We start from the raw sequence: 20,129 nt of genomic DNA on the forward strand, positions 1-20,129 counted from the left end.
GCTATATAAATAAAAATTATTATTATTATTATTATTATTATTATTATATAAATGCACAGATCTGTCTTTATGTTAGGTGGCACAAGACACTATTGGCAGGTAGGTGGTGTGCTCAAGATGTATTTGCACCAGTCTTCAAGGAGCTTCAAGGTCTTCTCATCTATATACGTGTTCTATATGGTACATACAAAACTAGTACATGAATGAATCGGCCAATAGATAACGTGTGAATGTCTGTATAGTGCACATATCCTCCCCCTGCACTGTCATTCATCCACTCCCTCTGATGTCAGCTGCAGAGCTTAGGGGGAGAGAAGAGGAGGTGAGAGGAGGGAGAGAAAGAAGGGGAGTACCCTGCAGAGAGGAAGAACATCTGACCCATTTCCTTTTACAATCTCACTGCTAGGAACAGTAGCAGAACAGGGATAGTGTAACAGGAGTGGGTTTATAGATGGTGTTTATTAGGAGACATGACAGTCAGGTATCCGCATACAGAGCTCAGCAAACACTAAGCACCATCAGCAGGATCAGTGGAGGACACACACTGAGACAAGGACAAGAGAGGCACAAGCACATGTATTCCAGCCGTAAGTACAGCGTATATCCAGACACGCATTGGTGTAAGCAGACGTAATTCCATAAGGGGGTTTGGTGGGATTTCACATTCCAGTTACGCAGGGTACATAGACGCAAACACAGCCTTTAGGTACCTGGGTGAATAGGAAAAATAGATATCAAAATCTGGTGAGAGCCCTCTGCAATGCTACCACTGCTATAGTGGACAGCTCTCTTGCTGAAGGTTTACCTGGAGGAGGCTGCATGTGGAATTTGGATTGATCTCTTCTGCTTTCCCAAACACTGATACCTCTGAGGAAATGGGTACCCAGGGCCCTGGAAGAAAAAGACACCCCAACAGGGAAAAACTTTCCGCCGAGGACCATGCCTTAAATCAGATAGCTCGAGAGGTGAGTGACGGCCGCCATTGATAATAACAGATGTTTATATCATATGTTTATAAATATTAGACAATGTTGTGCAATAATATAATAAAATATTCAAAACAACCACTAAATATATACACCGGGTCCTCATATCCTCTAACAGATAGCGCTATGTAATAGTCATAGCTAACAATATACAACTTTATTTAGAACCTGAGATCACATAGTATACAGCATGCATGCTTGTTCATCTCTGGCAAGTACAGGGTTAAAGGCCATATACCAGGAATGACTGAGCCCCTGGAGAGCTCTTCTTTCTTCCATTGTCACATGTCCAGACTTTGGCAGGGGTCTCTCAGCTGTCATGTCACCTGGTGCTCCTGTCAGGAAATGAGATGCCCCAGGCCTTCTGTCCCCAATAATAAAGCCAAGTTAACTATTTGTTTACTTATTGATAATTACCCACCCCCATGTCTAAAACAAGGCCTGACATAAGGAAGCCTGGGGTCACCCTATTCAGTAGTTACAAAGTTGTTATAGCCTGAGAAATGGAACACAGATGACCAACAATGTGTACTCCCCCATGATGGCTATGTGATGGGCTAGTATGGTATAGATGCTAATAAATCATACTAGTGTCCAGAAGCATTGCTCTAGGTCCACGACTTCTCCTTCTTTGTCATGCACTATATATAAATATATATTTATAGTTAGACCAGATCAAAATGTAATCTAGCGTAGAGAGCTGGGGTATAGAGTGGGTAGCCCAGAACGCTTCCTGCTGGGACATTGCCTAAAATAGCCTTGTGTGTAAAGCCAGCTCTGGGTCAGGGCAGATGGCACACCAGCATCTAGCTATAAACTCTGATCTGTATCATCAATCTGATTTAGTAGCTCTGACAACTTAACTAACTACAGCTGAGTCTTAAGCAGCTGCTACAATATGGAATTAAGACCTATGATCTGATGTTATTCCATCTAGCCGCCATATTCTTTTATATTATAGGATTTATTTTCCTGAGAATTGTGTCGTTGTTCATAAGCTGCATTCCATAAATCCAGTATTAAATAACAATGAGGCTATGGCAGCCCCATGTGACCTCAATACTTAGAGTCCATGGATATGTGGTATTTCCTGTCTACAATAATACACCAGGATAATGCTAGCTCATCACTCTACGTTTCACCCACAGCTTCTTCTTGTCTTTTTTTGAACTTGATGGACTTTCTTTTCCCAAAGTATATAATTTTGTATGTACTTATTGGGTATGAAGGCGTTCATACTGCTCATAGTAAATGCACTAGGGGTGCATTCACACGTACAGGATCTGCAGCAGATTTGATGGTGCAGATTTAAATCTGCAGCAGATCTGCAGAAGATCCGCAACAGATCTGCAGCAGATCCGCAGCAGATTTGATGGGCCAGAGTTAGGGTGCGTGCACACTACGGAATTGCCGCGTATAACCCGCGGCGTATTCCGTCGCTTGTCCCCGCACGTGGCGGCGCGCTTTTCCGCCCATGCCATAGACACTATTCTGTGCACGGGCGGATTCCGTGTTCTGTCAAAAGAATTGACATGTCAATTTTTTTGACGGAACGCGTAATCCACCCGTGCATAGAATAGTGTCTATGGCATGGGCATAAATGCGAGCCGCCGCATGCGGGGACGAGCGACGGAATACGCCGCGGGTTATACACAGCATTTCCGTAGTGTGCACGCACCCTAACTTTGCATTGAATCTGCAACTTCAAATCTGCGCCATCAAATCTGCTGCAGATCCTGTACGTGTGAACGCACCCTAGAGGTGGGAAAGAACAATTTCTAATTTTACATGGCTATAGATCATGTCACTCACTGATACTGTGCATAAGTACATAATAGTGACCTCTAGTCATTGTATGTTATCTGCTTCACATACCAAAGTAGTCCTGGGGCTTCACTAGGTGGCTTTATCTAATAGATTCTCAAAGGGTTGGTGCTGGAATTTGTGAGATTCTCTGGAGAGGTACCTAGGCCTGTACACTGATCGGCAGTAAATGCTAAGCCTTCTATCTAATATAGTGTAGGTCCCCTTGCACTGCCAAAACAGCCATGACAGCCATTGAAGTACCATATAAAGCAGAAATGAACACACTTCACAAAAGTTTATGATTTTCAATTGCTTATGACTTCATTTTTCATTCATATTTTTCAAGGACAATTACATGTCTCGCAATTAGTAAAGTCAATTAAACGTTACATCACCCAGTGGCAAATAGTAGCAGAGTCTTTTAACATGCGTCCTTGTTCAGCTTGTAGCCATCAGGACGCAGTTCCCGGACAGGAGTAGAAGTCCAACTTCCATGAAAAGTATGCCGAGGCTTAGGGCCCTATTACACGGGACGATTATATAAAAATCTCTAGATCGTTTGGATTTAAAGGATTACGTGTAATAGCGGGCAACGATTTAATGACCAACGAGAAATCATTGATCGTTTGATAGAAACTTGATAGACCTATTTGCATCGTTGATCATTCACAAATCGTTCGAACACCGTTCGGTGTAATAACACGTCGTTCGGCTGTTCCAGGAAAGGACGAGTGCAAGAACGACCGTAAGTAATGATCATCGTCCAGGGCAGTGAGGCCGCCAGAGCCTGAGAATGTAAGTAACCACAGGAATAGGAGATTAACTCTTTCACTGCCCTCCATCAGGGCTTTTACATTTAGAAATCCTTACAACTCCTCTATGGCCTCAGACCACATGTGGTATACGACACCAAAAAAATTGCATCAGATCCTATAAATCCCGCAGCCTGCAAAGATCGTCCTCCATGGATTAGACTTGTTTCTCCACTATATTCCACAAATACTTGTTTGGACTGAGATTTTCAGAAGTTGGAGACCAAGTCAACACCTTAAAGTCATTGCCATGTTTCTTAAAGGTGTTGTTCAGGTGTTGTCCAAGATTTGGAAAATAGAGCTGACTTCCTCCAGGAACAGCGCCTGCCTTGTCCTCAGTTTGTATGTGATATATTGCAGCTCAGTTCCATTGATTTGAATGGAGCTGAACTGTATTACCACACAGAACCTGAGGACAGGTTGGAAGAAAGTGGCTAGGTTTCTCTAATCCTGGATAATCCCTTTAAACCTTTCCTGGATAATTTTTGCTGTGTGGCTGGGCATTATGCTGCTGAAAGAGGTGAATGAATGCCACTGCCATGAATGTGTGTACTTGGTCTGCTACAGTGTTTAGGTAGACTACATCCACATGAATGCCAGGTAATAGGGATTCCCAATAGATTATTGCCCAGGGCATTACACTGCCTCTGCCGCCATAGGGCATCCTAAGGGTCCTATTACACAGAGCGATTTTTAGTGATTACGACTAATGATAAATGATCGCAAACAAGATTGTTTATCGTTAACCTGAAATCGTTCACCATATTACACAGAACGATGGTCGTTAGATACTATCGTTATTAAGATCGTTATTGCGGTCGTTATTATGATCGTTTAGGGTGCGTTTACACAGAGAATAGAGAATAGATCCCTGTCTTTCCTTTATAACCTGTTCCCTGTTTATAGTCTGTTCCTGGCCTTGGCTTCAAAGATCTGTCAGATAAATCTCTCTGTGTAAATGCACCATTATTCCTTCTGATCTAAAGGAAAACAATGGGCAATGTGCTATTACACTGAACGATTAGTGAAAGAATGCGGAATTACAGTGAACGATTAGCTATAATTTTAGGTTCAGATCTAAATCAATAATCAATGACATACAAACAATTTTTCAATCGTTGCCTGCAATTACACAGAACGATTATCGTTTAAATTCGAACAATATAACGATTTTTTGCACGATAATCGTCCCATGTAATAGGGCCCTAATACCATCTCTTCCCCAGGTAGGTGACAACATTGCACCCAGCAATCTACATGACCTAAAAGACAACATGAGTTGTGCCACTGGTCCCTAATCCTGTTCCGATAATCATGTGCTAATTGTAGACACTTCTAGCTCTGAACAGGGGTCAGCACTGGGATTGGTGTGCGGCTATGCATCTCCACATGCAGTATTGCTCCACATCTTTCATTGCCGGCATTACCTGAATATAGACATATAGATATAGTATACTATAGCTATATATATATATATATATATATACAAGCCAGACCACTGCTTTTAGAGTAGAGTGGTGGTTGGTAACCTACACAACAAGCTGTCAGGGAGGGAGGGAAAGGGCAGCTTATCATGAGAAGGAGGCAAGTTTACTAAATGAATGTAATTGCCAAATTATATATGGCCAGACGAACCCTACAAATATGTTATTTGTGATGGGAATTCCCCTGTAAAGGGGGTGTCCAGGAAAAAATGCATACTTAGCCGTGCTGTCAGGGCTGCAGGGGACATGACAGTAATGTAAATGTACCTGTCCCACTCTTCCACCACTGCCAGTTTCTGGGCTGCCCACTCTGCACTGCTGTCATTGTTTTGGAAACATCCAATGACGTCCCATTCCCATCGGCATAGAGTGTCCATTTCTGGTGGGAGGGGCACTTCATCAAATGTTTTCAAAACACTGAAAGCGGCGCAGAGTGGACGGCCCGAGAACCGTCAGCGGTGGGGGAGCAGGACAGGTACTACAGAGCCATAAGGATATAGTGTGCCACCATATGGTGGCGCATTATGGCTACTATATCATTGCTCCATACACCCCAGACATTGTGCAGAATAGTAATACCCTTGTTTGTTTAGACCAGGGGTGGGGAACCTCCGGCCCGCGGGCCGCATCCGGCCCCTGAGACCTCCCGATGCGGCCCGCGGCTCCCCTGTGACACGCGCTGCTCTGGAGGAAGGAAGGAGCCGGCGCACACAGCATCCTCTGTGACAGCTGCCGTGCTGTCTGTGTCGGCTCCTTCCTCCTCCAAAGCGGCGCGTGTCTTCAGTCTCCTGCGGGCCGCGCGCGATGACGTCATTTCATCGCGCGCCGCCTGCAGGAGAAGACCGGCACAGAGGACCTGGGAGAGAAGAGGATCTGGGCGGAGGTGAGGTGAGTGGGATGTTTATTTTTTTTTATTTGGGGGTTAAATAGGCTACCAGGGACATGACTGATGGGGGGGGATAACTAGGCTACCAGGGACATGACTGATGGGGGGGGATAACTAGGCTACCAGAGACATGACTGATGGGGGGGGGGGAATAACTAAGCTACCAGGGACATGACTGATGGGGGGGGGGGGAATAACTAGGCTACCAGGGACATGACTGATGGGGGGGGATAACTAGGCTACCAGGGACATGACTGATGGGGGGGGATAACTAGTCCACCAGGGACATGACTGATGGGGGGGGGGGATAACTAGGCTACTAGGGACAAGACTGTTGGGTGTTTACTGGTCCACCAGGCATATGACTGTTGGGGGTTAACTGGTCCACCAGGGACATGACTGTTGGGGGGGGGGGGGGATAACTGGGCCACCAGGGACACGACTGTTGGGGGTTAACTGGTCCACCAGGGACATGACTGTTGGGGGTTAACTGGTCCACCAGGGACATGACTGTTGGGGGTTAACTAGGCTACCAGGGACATGACTGTTGGGGGTTAACTAGGCTACCAGGGACATGACTGTTGGGGGTTAACTAGTCCACCAGGGACATGCCTGATGGGGGGGATAACTAGGCCACCAGGGACATGACTGTTGGGGGTTAACTGGTCCACCAGGGACATGACTGTTGGGGGTTAACTAGGCTACCAGGGACATGACTGTTGGGGGTTAACTAGGCTACCAGGGACATGACTGTTGGGGGTTAACTAGTCCACCAGGGACATGCCTGATGGGGGGGATAACTAGGCCACCAGGGACATGCCTGATGGGGGTTAACTAGGCTACCCGGGACAAGACTGTTGGGTGTTTACTGGTCCACCAGGCATATGACTGTTGGGGGTTAACTGGTCCACCAGGGACATGACTGTTGGGGGGGGGGGGGGGATAACTAGGCCACCAGGGACAAGACTGTTGGGGGTTAACTGGTCCACCAGGGACATGACTGTTGGGGGTTAACTGGTCCACCAGGGACATGACTGTTGGGGGTTAACTAGGCCACCAGGGACATGACTGTTGGGGGTTAACTAGGCTACCAGGGACATGACTGTTGGGGGTTAACTAGTCCACCAGGGACATGCCTGATGGGGGGGATAACTAGGCCACCAGGGACATGACTGTTGGGGGTTAACTGGTCCACCAGGGACATGACTGTTGGGGGTTAACTAGGCTACCAGGGACATGACTGTTGGGGGTTAACTAGGCTACCAGGGACATGACTGTTGGGGGTTAACTAGTCCACCAGGGACATGCCTGATGGGGGGGATAACTAGGCCACCAGGGACATGCCTGATGGGGGTTAACTAGGCTACCCGGGACAAGACTGTTGGGGGTTAACTGGTCCACCAGGGACATGCCTGATGGGGGTTAACTAGACTACCCGGGACATGACTGTTGGGGGTTAACTGGTCCACCAGGGACATGCCTGATGGGGGTTAACTAGGCTACCAGGGACATGACTGGGGGGTTAACTAGACTACCAGGGACATGACTGTTGGGGGTTAACTAGGCCACCAGGGACATGACTAATGGGGGTTAACTAGGCCACCAGGGACAGGCCTGATGGGGGGTTAACTAGGCTACCAGGGACATGCCTGATGGGGGGTTAACTAGGCTACCAGGGACATGACTGAGGGATTAACTAGGCTACCAGGGACATGACTGATGTGGGTTAACTAGGCTACCAGGGACATGCCTGATGGGGGTTAACTGGTCCACCAGGGACATGCCTGATGGGGGTTAACTAGGCTACCAGGGACATGACTGGGGGGGTTAACTAGGCCACCAGGGACAGGCCTGATGGGGGTTAACTAGGCCACCAGGGACATGACTGTTGGGGGTTAACTAGGCCACCAGGGACATGACTAATGGGGGTTAACTAGGCTACCAGGGACAGGCCTGATGGGGGGTTAACTAGGCTACCAGGGACAGGCCTGATGGGGGTTAACTAGGCTACCAGGGACAGGCCTGATGGGGGTTAACTAGGCCACCAGGGACATGCCTGATGGGGGTTAACTAGGCTACCAGGGACATGCCTGATGGGGGGTAACTAGGCTACCAGGGACATGACTGGGGGGTTAACTAGACTACCAGGGACATGACTGTTGGGGGTTAACTAGGCCACCAGGGACATGACTAATGGGGGTTAACTAGGCCACCAGGGACATGCCTGATGGGGGGTTAACTAGGCTACCAGGGACATGACTGAGGGATTAACTAGGCTACCAGGGACATGACTGATGTGGGTTAACTAGGCTACCAGGGACATGCCTGATGGGGGTTAACTGGTCCACCAGGGACATGCCTGATGGGGGTTAACTAGGCTACCAGGGACATGACTGGGGGGGTTAACTAGGCCACCAGGGACAGGCCTGATGGGGGTTAACTAGGCCACCAGGGACATGACTAATGGGGGTTAACTAGGCTACCAGGGACAGGCCTGATGGGGGGTTAACTAGGCTACCAGGGACAGGCCTGATGGGGGTTAACTAGGCTACCAGGGACAGGCCTGATGGGGGTTAACTAGGCTACCAGGGACAGGCCTGATGGGGGTTAACTAGGCTACCAGGGACAGGCCTGATGGGGGTTAACTAGGCCACCAGGGACATGCCTGATGGGGGTTAACTAGGCTACCAGGGACATGCCTGATGGGGGGTAACTAGGCTACCAGGGACATGACTGATGGGGGTTAACTAGTCCACCAGGGACATGACTGATGGGGGTTAACTAGGCTACCAGGGACATGCCTGATGGGGGTTAACTAGGCTACCAGGGACATGGCTGGGGGCGTTAACTAGGCTACCAGGGACATGGCTGGGGGTTAACTACAATAGCAGGGGCACTAGGCGAACAATACCTTGCCTTGCCCTGGGTGCTGCAAACCCCCGCTACTAACTGCCGCGCACGGTATGCGGCCCTCGAATGATTTTATTAATGCCCGACCGGCCCTCGACATGGAAAAGGTTCCCCACCCCTGGTTTAGACAATTATACATGATCATTAAAAACAATGCAAATGTTGTTTGCAGTTGATGACTATTCATACATTACAGACGTCTACTACGCCTTATCCTTTTGCTCTTTAGGTATTAATAGAAGTCTTAATGAGAGGAATAATATCTTGCTGATTGCTTATTAGTGATTTCCCTGTATACACAAGGCTTTGCCGCCTACAAAACGCCTTCACAGCATCATTTACGCTGTATTCTTTACTGCAGTCCTTCAGCTTTACTAGGCAGACTCTACATAGAGTAATGGAGGAAGACCCTGCACATCATAAAAACCCTCAGAGATCAGAATAGAATAAATATATATATATATATATATATATATATATATATATATATATATATATTAAACTTTACTAATCATGTCTTACGGGTCTGGTGTGGGTTACAATCCTCTCATACAGAAAGATTAAACTTTATATAGCGGTAATTTGTCATCGTTTGAAGTAAACCAATTTGTTAAGTGGAGTCTCTTATAGTTATTGAAAGCTATATTGACATTGTCCCAACAGAGCAATACAGTAATGGTACTCCAACTGCTGGAGAACTACAAGTTCCAGAATCACAGCATTTCAAAATCTTTCTAGCACTTGTAGATACTGGCCAGTATACAGCGCTTCCATGTCTGTTCTACAGCTCAGACTGGTCATTTACACTAGTGAATCTGTAGACTTCTAGCCTCGCCAGCTTGTAACCTCTTGGACTAATAAGGTAAATGAGTGGAGGCTGGACATTGAGCTATGCATGGCATGTACTGATAGAGACAGCTGGGCCTCTTGGTCAGTGTGTCCCTAGTGACTAAGCCGTCCTCGGCACATAAGACTTTCTTCTATATACATATATTTTTATACATTTTATATGCTATGTTTTTACTGCATAAAAAGCTTCATGCTTTCCCCTGCGACCAATAATCTTGCAATATCGTTCTTTCAGAACAGTTGTGGGATTTGCCCCATGGTGTTTTTGTTTTAGATTAGAAAAAGCACAGCTACTTTCTTGCAAAAACAGCCTCCCCCCTGTGCTCAGGTTGTGTGTGGTATTAGGCTTCCCTGGTGTTTTCTCATTTTAGTTTATATTAGTACAGGCCCTGCTGTGAATTTACAAAACTGCAAACATAAACTAGACTGAAACATACCATACCATAAAGCATCCATTTCTTGACCTTTCAGTGATCACCTATAGTTTGCTAGGGGACTTTACAACAAGTGGTATATTTACACAGACTGGCCATGTAATGCATGCCAGGCCCTCAGGAGAGTGATGCCATTTTGGCTGCGTTCTGCTCCAGCTGATGGGTATGAATATAGAAATCTGGTTTTAGGGAAAAAAAATTCTATATCACACAATCCTGATGAGAGCAGTCACTTAGTTGCATTATGCTTTAGATGTGTTTTGTAGGGATAATATGGCAGCATTATATGGATTACCGTTTCATTGGTTGGCTGTTGTTAGCAAAACCAGACATAAAGATTGACACATCTTGGCCAATATTTCAATTCTTTATATTCAGATGTGCTGAGTATGTTACAGCGTTATGCTATGTTCACACTTAGTTAAAAAAAACAGCCAAACAGCAAAATGACGACCTCAAAATGACAGCGACATTTTTTATTTTACATAACGGACAGGAAAAACGTAGTGGGAAAATAGCCATACATTGTAAAAGGCTATGGACACTTTTGGACATATTTTTTATTATATTGCATGTAATTAAAGAAATGAAAAAAAGAAAAAAACATCTGGTTTCAACAAAAATGGTTACTGTTTGGCTGTTGTATATCGTATAATACAATGCAGGCTGCTCAATGTCATACAGTGCCGACTATATAAGTGGTGTGGAACCTGCGGTCCTTTAGCTATTGCAAAACTACAAAGTCAGCTTTGACTGTTCAGACATGATGCGAATTGTAGTTTTGGTAATCTGTATGCCACCCGTATTGTTCACTGACGTCTATGGGCACCTCTGTGCTGCAAATACAAACTGTGTAGGTATAGCCCCTACTTGTTTGTGGAACAGATTGTGGCCCTCAAAAGTAAAAGACATGGACATGTGTACGTGGCCATAGGGGTCAGTGGGTCCTACAATGTTTGCACTTGTGGCTTTATAGTTGGGGATAGTATGCAGTTCTTATCATACTTTAAAGGAGAAGTCAGCGAAAATTTTTATTTAAGTATTGTATTGCCCCCCAAAAGTTACAAATCAACAATATACACTTATGGAAAATGCTTATAAAGTTTTTTTTTTCCCGGCACGAACCCGAGTCCCAGAGCTGTGCGGGCTGTGGCTTCTGGAGAGGATGATGGCAAGGAGACACTGAAGGACAGAGGGCACTGGAGGGACACTGAGCATCCCTCTGCCATCATCCTCTCCAGCAGCCACAGCCCGCACAGCTCTGGGATTCGCGTCGTGACATCACCATTTTATCCAGGAAGTGACATCACCATGTTATCCAGGAAGTGACATCACCATGTTTTCCAGGAAGTGACATCACCATGTTATCCAGGAAGGTACATCACCATATTATCCAGGAAGTGAAGCCTTGATGCAGTAGTAAGTGCAGGGAAAAAAACACTTTTTAAGCATTTCCTGTAATAAGCGTATATTGGTAATTTGTATATCTTTTGAAGGGCAATACAATACTTTCACAAAAATCCTCGCCGGACTTCTCCTTTAAGCATAGTACATTGTAGAGAGGGTGCCTCTGTCTGGTTTATGCTGACAGGTTCCCTTTACCCGCTTCCCTTATTTACATAATACCGACATAATTACACAATTCCCCTCATTAAATCCATGATTGCTTCCAATATTTCTCTCACTTTCACTACTGCCAACTGACAACATGTGGAATCACCCACGCTTAGTGTCATATAATTCTATGAAGGGATTGCTATACTGCAGCATTTCTGTATGGGTATCAGGTATGATATACTTATGTCCTAAGCATAAAATTCTCTTTATTTTTAAGTTATCCCCGTCATCTTGACCCTCCCTACGTAGTATAAATGCCCTAATCAGAGACTTATCAAGTAGTTACTTAAATGCCAGGCTGGCACACGTCTTTGCCAGGGAGCAGGTTGCACAATCAGAAACAAATAGGAACAGATGCTTAATCAGAATACAAAAATGCATATAGGAAAATGGCAACATTCCAAAACTCAATGCAGCTTAAGGAGTCGAAACATCACCAGTTTTCTGTATGTGTTTTAGGCACAATAAAATAAAAATTCTGTAGGTATACAGCTGCTATTTTTTATGCTATATGGGAGCGTGGATTATCCTAGTACAGCCGATGTGCGTCACTGCACATTGCTAAAGGTTTAAACTGTAAAAGGCTAGCGAGTAAGTTGTTAAAGCAAATGTACCACTTCACTTACTGAAAAATTTATTTTATACTGATCCGATCAGTGCTGTTGCACAATTCGGCCCACTCTATGCACTGGAGGTGGGCCCAGCATCCCCAGTGCTCTGATATCCCTTCCTCTCTGTGATGCGTCTCCATCAGAATAAAGTCTGGTCGTGTCACTGAGCAGAGGGGATATCGATAAACTGGGGGCGCTAGGCCCACCTCCAGTGCATAGAGTGGGCCAAATTGCAGATTGAGAAACCAGTGCAGGTGGAGGGAACCAGGAGGTGGTTTAAAGAATGGATGTAAGCTCTGGCTTCGACCAGCTAATAAAATTCAGTAAGTGAAGTGATGCATACGCTTTGAGAATTTATTTTACTTATGACTTAGGGTCCTTTCCCAGTGCATTCTCATTATGTCAGTTAATCAATACAGTATGAGTATTCCATATCATTATACATATTAGGCATCGTGCACTTGGCCTGAAGTTCGATACTACAGATTCATAGGCACTAGAGATGAGCAAGTTTATGGTAAGTTCGGGTTGGTGAAACCCCCAATGCTCGGCCATAGGCTGTATCCATGTTTTTCAGGCATCTCTAGGGCTGACCATCTACTCCATGGATCAGGAGTCAAATGCCAAATTTACTGTAAATTTGCTCATTTCTAATAGGCCCTCCATGTGCCGCCTCCTTACTGCACAGTATAAAGCCATCTTCCCACACAGCTGCTTTTTGTCTCAAAAATGGCCTCCCCCCCCCCAAAAAAAAAAAAAAAATAAAATGGCTGAAGCGATAGAACATTTGACGGACCATTCAGTCAATTTTTTTTACACTGATCTTGCTTTTGCTCTGTTCTTTTTCTGACTTTTTAGGGTACGTTCACACTTACCGGATCCGCAGCTGGTTTTCTGCTGCGGATCGGCAGCAGACCCGCAGCAGAATTCATTTAAATAACTGAACACAGCATCAAATGTGCACCATCAAATCTGCTGCAGATCTGCTGCGGATCCTGTAGGTGTGTACGCACCCTTAAGCAATAAAACAGCCATTTTACAGCTTAAAAACCCTCAAAATACTGTGTATGAACAAAGCCTTAGGTCATTCTCTTCAATGTATGGCACCAGTTTATTGAACTTTTTTCAAATGTAGTGACACAGGTTGCAAATCTAAAAATAGGAGTAAAAGTTTTGTTGTTACATTCACACTAGATGGCGCTGTTCCTTAAAGGTTTCTGTAATGTAACAGCTTTCAACAGTTCAAATTCTCTTCCCATGATCCCCCTCTGTTTCCCTTCTGGGCTTCCCCCAACTACCAGAACCACTAGACCTATGCAAGGCCGACCACCTATTCACCTTCCAACACAGGTTGGGGGTAGCAATGCATTTATGGACTCCTCTAGCTACTCACAGGCTGGGGGTGCACCACTTCACTCTACACCACCATAGCAGCTGCCCACACAGAACACTGCAGGTCACTTCATTTCATGGCTGGATCTTCCTAGCCCCAGGGTAAAATAGTAGCCAAAAATCGTGTAAATAGTATAATTAGGGTATACCAACCGTGGGTATGTCACAAACATCCCAAAGTAGTAGCCACTTTACTAGCTGTAATACCAAGGCTAGTCATGACAATGCAGCACAACCACTTTACCAGCAAGGACTCAACCCTCACTATACAGACTATACATCCCCTAATCATCTTCAAACAGGCCTATGCCAGGTGTCCTAGGATCCAATCCACCAGAGCCTTAAAGGAGTTATCCAGCGCTACAAAAACATGGCCACTTTCCCCCCTCTCTTGTCTCCAGTTCAGGTGTGGTTTGCAATTAAGCTCCATTTACTTCAAAGGAACTGAGTTTTAAACCCCAACCAATCTGGAGACAAGAGAGGGGAAAAGTGGCCATGTTTTTGTAGTGCTGGATGACCCCTTTAATAGACCTCTACTTAAGGCTCCGTTCACACTGAGAAAAACTGGCGGAAGGGATTTGGGGATTTCTTCTACCTTTGTGCAAAATTTATAGTACTTGTTAGGTGCTGTTTAAAGTGTTTTTCACAATATGTTAAGAAGGAGACCTGGTTGCGTGCTTCCTCTCTCCGTGCTGAAGAATGGACATGTTCATTCTTCAGCCCAGAGAGATGTGGCACGTGAGCCTCCCATAGACTGTCATTATGACAGGGAGGCTGGCGGGATTTCACGGCAGAATTCTCTGCCAGTTTTGCTAGGTGTGAACGGAGCCTAAGATGGGCACACTGATGTCTCCTTCTTAACATATAGTGAAAAACACTTTAACCAGCACCTAACAAGTACTATAAATTTTGCACAAAGGTAGAAGAAATCCCCAGATCCCTTCCTTTATTAGCATATCATCTTATAAGCCCCTCTAAAAAGCCTACAGTACACAATATGCATTTCACTATGCTGCCTGGTTATCCATTAGTGCCCAATAGTTATTAGCTATAAATAGTAATACATTCTGCTTGTTATATTTTCTATATTTCACTCTATAGCACAGTATGTGTCAGTATTGCATACTTGCTATGTAATGGCAAATATGGCACTGGATGTCTCACAGAAGCATTGGGAAGGGTACATGTTATTATTACTTTTTTTGGTTTTGAGCTAAAAGAAACACTGTGTCTGGGACTTTACTGTAAAAGGACTAATTCTAAAAATATATTTAATTCCCCCCCCCCTTCCTAATCTTGTCTCTGATTTACATGATGACATTTTCTAAATATGAACATAAAACACTGGTTACATAGTCTGCAATACTAAACACAGCCATAACATTACAGTACAAGGTACTTAAAGAGTACCTATCATTAGAGAAAACTTTTGACATGTCACAGAGACATGTCAAATGTTTGAACGGTCCAGGTCGGAGAATTCAGACTGCAACCAATCAGGAGAACCCGCCGGGAGAAGTCACTGCTGCTTTGCACTCCTCTCTTTGCTCTGGATGACTCTATAGACTTCCATTATGCGGCCATCGAGGTCACATAACATTGGATCGGGAGAGAATGTGTTCGGATGTGACTTCTCCCAGCTCTTTCTCCTGATTGGTTGCGGTTTGAACCTTCAGACCCTGACAGACCAAATTTTTTTTACATGTCTCTGTGACTTACATTTTTTTTTTCTAATGACAGGAACATCCAAGTCACAGAGAGGGATATATAGGTCCGTGAGCCTTTGATAGAGAGTGACCCAGTGGTACTATCTCGTATTGTAGAGGCTGGTGGAACTCATACTGCGTTCCGGAAGTAGGCCGGTTGTATTTTCTGGTCACGTGTTGTGAGGTAAAAATAATGCTGTTGTCTGTCTCCCCGAAAATATAGTTTTACTCCTCCCGTGCTGTATGCTAATCAGCAGTAACTAGTCATGTGGGCGGCGTCTCTCCCTGAACTAGTCACAGCTCCCGGGTTGTAGTCACTCCCCTCTGCGATGTAATCCCGCTTCTCTGAGCATGATTCCCAGGCCAGGAGCTTGCTACATAATTCAGAGGATGCCCAGAGAGGTGCAATTACCTCAGATCATCACATAGGGGAGTGACTACTAGCCTGGGAGCCGTGACTAGCTCAGGTAGAGGCGCCGCCCACATGACCAGTTAGTGCTGATTTGCATACAGTGCAGGGAGGAATAAAACTATGTTTGGGGGCGACAGACAATGGCAAACAATGCCTTTTATCTTACAACTCTAAATCATGTGATTGCTTCTTTTTAAGAGAAATATAACAGCAGTAGTTGAAGACCCCCCCCAACACACACACACAAACACTAATAAATGTACCCAACATCCCTTATTGTCTGTCTCAGTATGAATGTCAGGAGAGGCACCAAAGACATCACAAAAACAAAGATGAAGCAGGAACGGGGGGAAGAGGGAAGGGAAAAAGAAAAGTCACAAGATGCATTTAAAACAAAGGAGAAAGAAATAACCCAGTATGTCCAGACAATCCTAACCTACCCCCAAATAGGGACCAACAAGCTCACCAAATAAGCTAATGAAATTGTGAAACCCATTAACTGGTGTCATGGAAACAAAATACAGGTACAAATCTTGGACCAGTCATGTTTTTCCTCTTCCCAATGCTCTGCCATCCATTCCTCAGTAGAAGGGAAGGTATATACTGTATTTCAGTGACTGGGTATGACGCACCTCGCCGCTGTAAGAAGGTGATGTAAGACGCCATTCTTAGCCAGTAATCATGAACAGTAAGGTAACTTGAGGAGTACTGGGAATGCACTTACCAGTGTATGCATGATATATGTCCAGGACCTTACCCCAAAACGAGCCCACCGTGTATAGAACATCACCAACAGCAGAAAAGCATCAACAACATTGCTCAGTAATGCTAGAACGCTAGTTTTTGTAACTTTTCTATTTTGCTTGAGAAGCCAGGGAAAGCCCATAAGACAAGGTACATATCTTCTGAAATTGATTACCGATCAATGGTGCTACAATGCCAAAGAACACAACCGACCCGGGAATGAGCAATAGCGCAGGAGGCCATAATCCAAGCTAGATGCTATATATGAACTGTTTGGTAAATCAGAATTAATGCAAGACACAAGATGATCATAGTGCCGGCAGGACAATGTCCTATCGTTCATACTGGCTTGAAGTGTGTCAGCGTGTCTTTCATCCATGGATAGGATGAATACAATCCCATATCATCCCATTTTAAACCAGTGGTGTCCAGGTCCATGGTTTAGATCTGCATTCCCGAACTTACCTAATGCACCAACTGCAGGGCAGCACAGAGAGGTGGAGCTGTATAACATGTGATCAACTTATTGTACACTGTTCAGAAAGATCCAATTCATTAACCTCTTCACTTTTGTGAAATGTGTAAAAAGTAGGACCTTTGGCTGATGCTTTTGGGCGCCATTTCTTGATAGGACCTTTTGACAGACTATTGGTTGACTGGTACAAGTACACATTAAGGCCTTGTGTTTAATTACAGCGGCCAATCGCATTCACTACCATGTAATCCTGGCCGGACTGTATACACATAGAATACACTCTAGCCGGGAAAACTCACATGTCTATTTTGTGAATAGCGGCTGCACAAAAAAAACTGTGCAGACAATGTAAAGTACGGCTCCGGCCGTACTTTACATAGTCTACTATGGTAAATTAGAACGTGGGCACATCCGAATGTGCCCGCATTCCAGTTCCAAAGAAGTGATGTTCACCCGGCCCATACTGCAGTACTGGCCTGAGTGAATTTTACAGACAGCAGCCATTCTGTGACATGGCCTTGTCACAGAACGACAGCTGTCTGTGAAGTTCACCCCGGCCGGTACTGCAGTATTGGCCCGGTTAACATGACTTCTTTTTAATAGTGGACAATGTAAAGTACGGCCAGAGCGGATGCATAAAATAGAAATGTGAATTTTTCTGTGCAGCCGCATGGAATCCTGGGATTCCATAGTAGTGAATGCGTGTGTGTGAACGAGGCCTAATATTGTGTTTGTAAAACATTTAATATGCATTATAACCATGTACAGTACATACATCCTCCAAGGGTAACGTTTATGACTCCCCATTCACACACCTCTGATGTAGGTCATTGTCCAGCTGACTTAATAGATTTTGAGTCCTTGCTAGGATTTATATCTGTGGACAGATGATTGTAATCATTCAGACATTGTAAAGCAGGACAGGGTGACTTTGGTTAGTAAAGAGTCATTGATACAAGCTTACAGGAACATTGACTCACAGTGAGTAAGAAGTGTTCCAATGAGTCATGTGTGTTACTAATGCATAGGAGATCCAGGTCACAAATAAATAACTTAGGCAACATGTTACTATCTATCATGTCATTGTTCAACAGGGCCTATAGTTGTGAATGCAATGCCGTATAATACAGGTTATGTAGATCATCTAATATAAAACAGAAGTTCATTTGCAAATAGAATTGATTAAAAAAATGGGTCTCTTTAGCCCCTATATACTTGTGTATCTCTATAATCATGATCCTGTAGCCGTACTGTCCTCTAACTGTCCTCTACTTTTTGCTAATGCATTCAGTCCAATGGAAAGGATACAGGACAGAAGCACTATAGGGGTGCACTCAGCATATGGGCTTTGCAATATTTAGCCATGGAGACTATGAGCTGCCATACAAGGGGCTACTTTTGCAGCTTAAGGGCCCGTTCACACTGTGAAAAACAGGCGAAAATTCCAAGCGGAATGCCTGTGGGCGGACTCTGCTCAGGATCCCCCCTGCTATCTGTTTCAATGGGATGCCTTGCACGCCTATGCTTTCCGCTCAAAGAATTCACATGTCATCCCATTGAAACAGATAGCAGGCGAGATTCTGAGTGGAGTCTGCGGGCGGAGGTTCCGCTCGGAAGTTCCGCCTGTTTTCTGTAGTGTGAATGAGCCCTTAAGCTAGGTTCATACACAGGAAAATTGATTTTTTTGTGAAATTAAAACAATATGTGAACAGATAAAAAAACTGCTGTATTTGGCAAAAGCAGGTCGTAAATATCGAAAAGGTTAATTATTTGTATGATTGTAATTAATTACGGCCATTGTTCTATACAGTGTGTGCACTACCAGACAATTTCCCATTGACTTTAGTAGAGCACATTATTTTATTATAAATACAGCTGTATTATGACCTCAAATTTATGGCTGTATTTTTTATTTTATTTTATGGTGTGCAAACATAACCTTACTGTGTGCATGAGGTTTTCTGCCATAAGAAGTAAATAGACACGAGTAACAGCGACATAGTGCTCTTACTAGGACCCTACACAGCAGAATGCTTAGGGGTTGGAGACTGATATGGGAGAATGGAAGACTGCCATACACAATATAATAGCTGCAATGTTAAAGCGACTCTGTACCCACAATCTGCCCCCCCCCCCCCCTAAACCGCTTTTACCTTCAGATAGCTGCTTTTAATCCAAGATCTGTCCTGGCATCCGTTTGATAGGTGATGCGGTTATTGTCCTAAAAAACTACTTTTATGGTGCGTTCACACCTACAGGATCTGCAGCTGATTTTCTGCAGCAGATTTCATTTAAATAACTGAACATAGCATTAAATCTGCTGCAGATCTGCTGCAGATCCTGTAGGTGTGAACGCACCCTCAGGGTAGGTTCACACATACCGGCTCTGCAGCGGATTTCACGCTGCGAGTTTTCTCCTCGCTCCTCATTGAGCCGGGAGCGTCACACACAGCCGCGGCACCAAGCAGGTAATGTATGCTCGGGGGCCGGGCTGTGGGCGGGGGGTAAGGGGCCGGGGCTGCGGGCGGACGGCGGAAGGGGGGGTAAAGGGGCCGGGTCCCATACACGCAGCGGAAATGCAAATCCAGTACGTGTGAAGCTACCCTCAAGCTTGCAGCCCTGTGTCAAATTGGCGTGGCCTAGAGTACCCATGCCTTAGCATTGTGACACCCCTCTGTCCCTCCTTCTCGCCCTCTTCTTCATTAGGAATGCCCCTAGAACAATTTCTGCTATTCATCCCCTGTGTGAGCACGGCACATGGGCTGGATCGTTATGGCACCTGTGCAGTGTTCAGACAAGTGAGGAATAAAAAAAATCATACCCAGGGTCAATCATAATGATGAGGAGGGCTGGGAGGAGGGACGGAGAGGTGTCGCAATGCTAAGGCATCGGTACTCTAGGCCACGCCAATTTGACACAGGGATGCAAGTTTTAAAGTTATTTTTTAGGACAATAACTGCATCACCTGCTGAACGGACCCCAGGACAGATCTTGGATTAAAAGCA

At 45.0% G+C, this 20,129-nt stretch overlaps 1 protein-coding gene across 15 annotated transcripts in view; it reads left to right on the top strand.

The window, feature by feature from the left end:
* Positions 1–363: 363 nt before the first annotated feature.
* The window catches only part of LOC138800925 (leucine-rich repeat flightless-interacting protein 2-like), a 98,591-nt gene continuing 78,825 nt past the window's right edge, over positions 364–20,129 (top strand). For 5 of the 15 annotated variants that reach the window (XM_069983152.1, XM_069983158.1, XM_069983163.1 and 2 more), the window contains exon 1: positions 364–965. In XM_069983152.1, coding sequence (XP_069839253.1) covers positions 876–965 — 90 coding nt within the window. In that variant the 5' untranslated portion in view covers positions 364–875. The remainder of the gene's footprint in view (positions 966–20,129) is intronic. The other 10 variants (XM_069983155.1, XM_069983162.1, XM_069983159.1 and 7 more) reach the window with 7 other exon arrangements.

Source organism: Dendropsophus ebraccatus, chromosome 9 (genome assembly GCF_027789765.1).
Source record: "Dendropsophus ebraccatus isolate aDenEbr1 chromosome 9, aDenEbr1.pat, whole genome shotgun sequence".
Classification (NCBI taxonomy): domain Eukaryota; kingdom Metazoa; phylum Chordata; class Amphibia; order Anura; family Hylidae; genus Dendropsophus; species Dendropsophus ebraccatus.